Source organism: Somniosus microcephalus, unplaced genomic scaffold (assembly GCF_052327205.1).
Source record: "Somniosus microcephalus isolate GS21.2 unplaced genomic scaffold, FLI_Smic_1.0 unresolved_chr3, whole genome shotgun sequence".
Taxonomy (NCBI): domain Eukaryota; kingdom Metazoa; phylum Chordata; class Chondrichthyes; order Squaliformes; family Somniosidae; genus Somniosus; species Somniosus microcephalus.
The window spans coordinates 50694336-50701940 of NW_028225181.1; the positions used below are offsets into that span (position 1 = coordinate 50694336).

Here is a 7605-nt window from a genome sequence, read left to right on the forward strand (position 1 = left end):
GCTTTGAAGAAGGGCAGGGCCGTGTGTCCTGAGGCCAATATATAACCCCTCAACCAACATCGCTTGGGCCGAAGATGATCTGGTCGTTTATCGCATTGCTGTATGTGGGATCTTGCTGTGTGCAAATGGGCTGCCGGGTTTCTCTACATTACGACTGTGCTTCAAAAAGGGACCTCATTAGGCTGTAAAGTGCGTTGGGCCGTCCAGAGATCGTGAAAGGCGCTATAGAAATGCATGTCTGTCTTGGGTGAACTGTACTGAGGGATAGTCTTGGAATGTGGCTGGTTGGGCTGAACGGCCTTCAACTGGTAACTAAAAGTCCCTAATGGAGGGCAGCGATGGAACCTGCTCATAGGGTAGGGCTGCACTGTTAAGATTGTGTGTCTCTCTCTTGACCTCCGCATCACGACTCTCCAACAGAACTGAACATTGGGATGTATCCGAGGGAAGGTTCACACTGATGTACAACTGGCAATAGAGACCAGATCTGTGAGTACAAATCTTCTGGAATTTCACTGTCAGTAACACCCAGTGCCCTGTGTCACTGACTGTATCTCTACTGATGTTAATCCAGCTCCCTCACAGTCACTCAGTAACTGCTCTCCCCAGCGTTCTGTTTTACTGACTATCTTGACTGATGTTAATCCAGCTCCCTCTCACTGTCACTCAGTAATCCCTCCCCCCAGCGCCCTGTGTCACTGACTATCTCTACTGATGTTAATCCAGCTCCCTCACACTGTCACTCAGTAACCCTTCTCCCCCAGCGTCCTGTTACTGACTGTATCTCTACTGATGTTAATCCAGCTCCCTTACACTGTCAATCAATAATCCCTACCGTGCTGGCAGTGTTTGATGGGACAGTGTAGCGGGAGCTTTACTCTGTATCTAACCCGTGCTGTACCTGCCCTGGGAGTGTTTGATGGGACAGTGTAGAGGGAGCTTTACTCTATCTAACCCGTGCTGTACCTGCCCTGGGAGTGTTTGATGGGACAGTGTAGAGGGAACTTTACTCTGTATCTAACCCGTGCTGTACCTGCCCTGGGAGTGTTTGATGGGACAGTGTAGAGGGAGCTTTACTCTGTATCTGACCCATGCTGTACCTGCCCTGGGAGTGTTTGATGGGACAGTGTAGAGGGAGCTTTACTCTGTATCTAACTCGTGCTGTACCTGCCCTGGGTGTGTTTGATGGGACAGTGTAGAGGGAGCTTTACTCTGTATCTGACCCATGCTGTACCTGCCCTGGGAGTGTTTGATGGGACAGTGTAGAGGGAGCTTTACTCTGTATCTAACTCTGTGCTGTACCTGCCCTGGGTGTGTTTGATGGGACAGTGTAGAGAGAGCTTTACTCTGTATCTAACCCGTGCTGTACCTGCCCTGGGAGTGTTTGATGGGACAGTGTAGAGGGAGCTTTACTCTGTATCTAACCCTGTGCTGTACCTGCCCTGGGAGTGTTTGATGGGACAGTGTAGAGGGAGCTTTACTCTGTATCTAACTCGTGCTGTACCTGCCCTGGGTGTGTTTGATGGGACAGTGTAGAGGGAGCTTTACTCTGTATCTAACCCTGTGCTGTACCTGCCCTGGGAGTGTTTGATGGGATAGTGTAGAGGGAGCTTTACTCTGTATCTAACCCGTGCTGTACCTGCCCTGGGAATGTTTGATGGGATAGTGTAGAGGTAGCTATACTCTGTATCTAACCCGTGCTGTACCTGCCCTGGGAGTGTTTGATGGGACAGTGTAGAGGGAGCTTTACTCTGTATCTAACCTGTGCTGTACCTGCCCTGGGAGTGTTTGATGGGACAGTGTAGAGGGAGCTTTACTCTGTATCTAACCCGTGCTGTACCTGCCCTGGGAGTGTTTGATGGGACAGTGTAGAGGGAGCTTTACTCTGTATCTAACCCGTGCTGTACCTGCCCTGGGAGTGTTTGTCTTAATTCCTGATCTCACCCAGGTTTTGTTGTATGACGTTGCTATCGGATGCAGATGATGGATTTAGCCTCAGTACCGGAAGAACTTCCCAGCAATTTGGATGAGAACCAAAATCAGCATGAGTTTCTAGGTAAGGAATGAGTGTTGAATGGTGATGCAGAGCCGCACAGGTTCCGATGGACCCTTTCCTTGCAGTCTTCAGTTTCCCACGTTGGCCTTCCCTCTTTCCGACAGGAGATCCTTGCGATGATTCCTACGTTCCGACCTACCTTGAGGCTTTTCCCCCTCTGCAGGGCGGCCCGACCTTTGACACTGCTCCTGAAACCCAGGGCCACTGGAACAAGATCAGGCCCCTCAAGATGTCGGTCATGACACAGGTAACGTCACGGCGGGATAGGTCGGAAGAGGAGATAGCTCCCTGAGAGAGAGGGACTGAGAGTCACCAGTCAGTGTACAGATATCTCCCTGAGAGAGAGGGAGTGAGAGACACCAGTCAGTGTACAGATATCTCCCTGAGGGAGAGGGACTGAGAGTCACCAGTCAGTGTACAGATATCTCCCTGAGAGAGAGGGAGTGAGAGACACCAGTCAGTGTACAGATATCTCCCTGAGGGAGAGGGACTGAGACACCAGTCAGTGTACAGATATCTCCCTGAGGGAGTGAGAGACACCAGTCAGTGTACAGATATCTCTGAGAGAGAGGGACTGAGAGACACCAGTCAATGTACAGATATCTCCCCCGAGAGAGAGGGACTGAGAGACACCAGTCAATGTACAGATATCTCCCCCGAGAGAGAGGGACTGAGAGTCACCAGTCAGTGTACAGATATCTCCGAGGGAGGGGGACTGAGAGACACCAGTCAGTGTACAGATATCTCCCTGAGGGAGAGGGAGTGAGAGACACCAGTCAGTGTACAGATATCTCCCTGAGAGAGAGGGACTGAGACACCAGTCCATTCAATTCAATTCAAATCGCTTTATTGGCATGATAAGGTACATCTTATGTTGCCAAAGCATCGAAAAACATTTATGGTTGAACACATAAACGCCGATCTATTCATACAGTTTATAAACCGCTATATCCCTGAGTATAAATATACATTCGTATAATTTGTATATACTCTTTTCTTAGGTTTACTGGTTGTCCCTCTGTTTATGGCAAGCTGTAACATAGTGTGCCGCTAAGGTTACACAATTTCTCTGTTCCCCCTAGTAGGTATGGGAGTTTTTGGTCGTCATTCAAATTTCTGAATTCAGGGCATATTTTTGTGAATTTTTGGTCGAAATTCTCCCTGATGCCCTGATATTTTCTACACGCTGTGAGGAAGTGCCTCTCTGTCTCCACCACTCCCTGACTGCAGTGAGAGCATATCCTGTCCTCTCTTGGCAGCCGGGTCTGTCTGTGTCTGCCTTCTTCGATGGCCAGGCTATGTTCACTAATCTGTACCTTGTCAAGGTTTTTCTCAGTTTGCTATCCTTTACCATGTGTACAGATATCTCCCCCGAGAGAGAGGGACTGAGAGACACCAGTCAGTGTACAGATATCTCCCTGTGGGCGAGGGACTGAGACACCAGTCAGTGTACGGATATCTCCGAGAGAGAGGGACTGAGAGACACCAGTCAGTGTACGGATATCTCCCTGAGAGAGAGGGACTGAGAGACACCAGTCAGTGTACAGATATCTCCGAGAGAGGGGGACTGAGAGACACCAGTCAGTGTACGGATATCTCCCTGAGAGAGAGGGACTGAGACACTAGTCAGTGTACAGATATCTCCCTGAGGGAGAGGGACTGAGAGACACCAGTCAGTGTACAGATATCTCCCTGAGAGGGGGGACTGAGAGACACCAGTCAGTGTACAGATATCTCCCTGAGAGGGGGGACTGAGAGACACCAGTCAGTGTACAGATATCTCCGAGAGGGGGGACTGAGAGACATCAGTCAGTGTACGGATATGTTCCTCGGCAGCTGAAGGCACGGCCGCCAATAGTGGAGCGAAGGAAATCAGGGATGTGCAAGAGGCCAGAATTGGAGGAGCGTAGAGATCTCGGAGGGTTGCAGGTCCTGGAGGAGGTTACAGAGATAGGGAGGGGGCGAGAGGCCATGGAGGGATTCTAACAGGAAGATGGAGAATTTTAATTTAAAATGGACCGGTTGCCCATGTAGATCAGCGAGCACAGGTGATGAGTGCTTCCCCCCAGGTATTCCATGTCCAAGTTTGGATACAGGACAGCAGAGTTTTGGATGAGTTGATGTTCTCAGTTGGGAGATCAGGAGATCAGCTGGGGAATGCTAAGTCTCACAGCCTGGTCCCCCAGATCATGCCGACAACCGGTGCCCACATGGAGATCTCCTTGGCAAAGGACCTTGGTCTTTCCATCCTGGTAACAGGCAAACTGGAGGCCGTGATGAGGGCAAGGAAGGCCATTGTCGCTCGGCTCCAGACTCAGGTGGGTGACGTGGAATTGATCAGAGCGATACCACAAGGGCATTTAACCCTCCAAGTCCTTCCGCCATCAGAGGAGCCTTTCAGCCCCCGCCATCACCCCTCTGCTCGCCTCCTCCTCCCCCCCCTCCGCTCGCCTCCTTCCCCCCCTCCGCTCGCCTCCTTCCCCCCCTCCGCTCGCCTCCTTCCCCCCCTCCGCTCGCCTCCTTCCCCCCCTCCGCTCGCCTCCTTCCCCCCCTCCGCTCGCCTCCTTCCCCCCCTCCGCTCGCCTCCTTCCCCCCCTCCGCTCGCCTCCTTCCCCCCCTCCGCTCGCCTCCTTCCCCCCCTCCGCTCGCCTCCTTCCCCCCCCTCCGCTCGCCTCCTTCCCCCCCTCCGCTCGCCTCCTTCCCCCCCTCCGCTCGCCTCCTTCCCCCCCCTCCGCTCGCCTCCTTCCCCCCCCTCCGCTCGCCTCCTTCCCCCCCCTCCGCTCGCCTCCTTCCCCCCCCTCCGCTCGCCTCCTTCCCCCCCCTCCGCTCGCCTCCTTCCCCCCCCTCCGCTCGCCTCCTTCCCCCCCTCCGCTCGCCTCCTTCCCCCCCTCCGCTCGCCTCCTTCCCCCCCCTCCGCTCGCCTCCTTCCCCCCCCTCCGCTCGCCTCCTTCCCCCCCCTCCGCTCGCCTCCTTCCCCCCCTCCGCTCGCCTCCTTCCCCCCCTCCGCTCGCCTCCTTCCCCCCCTCCGCTCGCCTCCTTCCCCCCCTCCGCTCGCCTCCTTCCCCCCCTCCGCTCGCCTCCTTCCCCCCCTCCGCTCGCCTCCTTCCCCCCCTCCGCTCGCCTCCTTCCCCCCCTCCGCTCGCCTCCTTCCCCCCCTCCGCTCGCCTCCTTCCCCCCCCTCCGCTCGCCTCCTTCCCCCCCTCCGCTCGCCTCCTTCCCCCCCTCCGCTCGCCTCCTTCCCCCCCCTCCGCTCGCCTCCTTCCCCCCCCTCCGCTCGCCTCCTTCCCCCCCTCCGCTCGCCTCCTTCCCCCCCCTCCGCTCGCCTCCTTCCCCCCCCTCCGCTCGCCTCCTTCCCCCCCCTCCGCTCGCCTCCTTCCCCCCCCTCCGCTCGCCTCCTTCCCCCCTCCGCTCGCCTCCTTCCCCCCCCTCCGCTCGCCTCCTTCCCCCCCTCCGCTCGCCTCCTTCCCCCCCCTCCGCTCGCCTCCTTCCCCCCCCTCCGCTCGCCTCCTTCCCCCCCTCCGCTCGCCTCCTTCCCCCCCCTCCGCTCGCCTCCTTCCCCCCCCTCCGCTCGCCTCCTTCCCCCCCTCCGCTCGCCTCCTTCCCCCCCCTCCGCTCGCCTCCTTCCCCCCCTCCGCTCGCCTCCTTCCCCCCCCTCCGCTCGCCTCCTTCCCCCCCCTCCGCTCGCCTCCTTCCCCCCCCTCCGCTCGCCTCCTTCCCCCCCTCCGCTCGCCTCCTTCCCCCCCCTCCGCTCGCCTCCTTCCCCCCCCTCCGCTCGCCTCCTTCCCCCCCCTCCGCTCGCCTCCTTCCCCCCCCTCCGCTCGCCTCCTTCCCCCCTCCGCTCGCCTCCTTCCCCCCCCTCCGCTCGCCTCCTTCCCCCCCTCCGCTCGCCTCCTTCCCCCCCTCCGCTCGCCTCCTTCCCCCCCCTCCGCTCGCCTCCTTCCCCCCCCTCCGCTCGCCTCCTTCCCCCCCCTCCGCTCGCCTCCTTCCCCCCCTCCGCTCGCCTCCTTCCCCCCCCTCCGCTCGCCTCCTTCCCCCCCCTCCGCTCGCCTCCTTCCCCCCCTCCGCTCGCCTCCTTCCCCCCCCTCCGCTCGCCTCCTTCCCCCCCTCCGCTCGCCTCCTTCCCCCCCTCCGCTCGCCTCCTTCCCCCCCTCCGCTCGCCTCCTTCCCCCCCTCCGCTCGCCTCCTTCCCCCCCTCCGCTCGCCTCCTTCCCCCCCCTCCGCTCGCCTCCTTCCCCCCCCTCCGCTCGCCTCCTTCCCCCCCCTCCGCTCGCCTCCTTCCCCCCCCTCCGCTCGCCTCCTTCCCCCCCCTCCGCTCGCCTCCTTCCCCCCCCTCCGCTCGCCTCCTTCCCCCCCCTCCGCTCGCCTCCTTCCCCCCCTCCGCTCGCCTCCTTCCCCCCCCTCCGCTCGCCTCCTTCCCCCCCTCCGCTCGCCTCCTTCCCCCCCCTCCGCTCGCCTCCTTCCCCCCCCTCCGCTCGCCTCCTTCCCCCCCCTCCGCTCGCCTCCTTCCCCCCCTCCGCTCGCCTCCTTCCCCCCCCTCCGCTCGCCTCCTTCCCCCCCTCCGCTCGCCTCCTTCCCCCCCCTCCGCTCGCCTCCTTCCCCCCCCTCCGCTCGCCTCCTTCCCCCCCCTCCGCTCGCCTCCTTCCCCCCCCTCCGCTCGCCTCCTTCCCCCCCCTCCGCTCGCCTCCTTCCCCCCCTCCGCTCGCCTCCTTCCCCCCCCTCCGCTCGCCTCCTTCCCCCCCCTCCGCTCGCCTCCTTCCCCCCCCTCCGCTCGCCTCCTTCCCCCCCCTCCGCTCGCCTCCTTCCCCCCCCTCCGCTCGCCTCCTTCCCCCCCCTCCGCTCGCCTCCTTCCCCCCCCTCCGCTCGCCTCCTTCCCCCCCCTCCGCTCGCTCTCCCCCCCTCGCTCGCCTCCTTCCCCCCCCTCCGCTCGCCTCCTTCCCCCCCCTCCGCTCGCCTCCTTCCCCCCCCTCCGCTCGCCTCCTTCCCCCCCCTCCGCTCGCCTCCTTCCCCCCCCTCCGCTCGCCTCCTTCCCCCCCCTCCGCTCGCCTCCTTCCCCCCCCCTCCGCTCGCCTCCTTCCCCCCCCTCCGCTCGCCTCCTTCCCCCCCCTCCGCTCGCCTCCTTCCCCCCCCTCCGCTCGCCTCCTTCCCCCCCCTCCGCTCGCCTCCTTCCCCCCCCTCCGCTCGCCTCCTTCCCCCCCCTCCGCTCGCCTCCTTCCCCCCCTCCGCTCGCCTCCTTCCCCCCCCTCCGCTCGCCTCCTTCCCCCCCCTCCGCTCGCCTCTTCCCCCCCCTCCGCTCGCCTCCTTCCCCCCCCTCCGCTCGCCTCCTTCCCCCCCCTCCGCTCGCCTCCTTCCCCCCCCTCCGCTCGCCTCCTTCCCCCCCTCCGCTCGCCTCCTTCCCCCCCCTCCGCTCGCCTCCTTCCCCCCCCTCCGCTCGCCTCCTTCCCCCCCCTCCGCTCGCCTCCTTCCCCCCCCTCCGCTCGCCTCCTTCCCCCCCCTCCGCTCGCCTCCTTCCCCCCCCCTCCGCTCGCCTCCTCCCCCCCCTCGCTCGCCTC

At 61.8% G+C, this 7605-nt stretch overlaps 1 protein-coding gene and 1 long non-coding RNA gene across 2 annotated transcripts in view; both read left to right on the forward strand.

The window, feature by feature from the left end:
• Positions 1-409: 409 nt before the first annotated feature.
• Positions 410-2301, forward strand: LOC147091430 (uncharacterized). The gene is made up of 3 exons (XR_015075206.1): positions 410-489; positions 1949-2056; positions 2161-2301. It is a non-coding gene; the product is annotated as an uncharacterized LOC147091430 (long non-coding RNA).
• A 1944-nt stretch (positions 2302-4245) lies between these two features.
• Positions 4246-7605, forward strand: part of LOC147091431 (vigilin-like) — a 104917-nt gene continuing 101557 nt past the window's right edge. The window contains exon 1 of the mRNA XM_085976597.1: positions 4246-4374. Within this exon, the coding sequence (XP_085832723.1) occupies positions 4246-4374 (129 nt within the window). The remainder of the gene's footprint in view (positions 4375-7605) is intronic.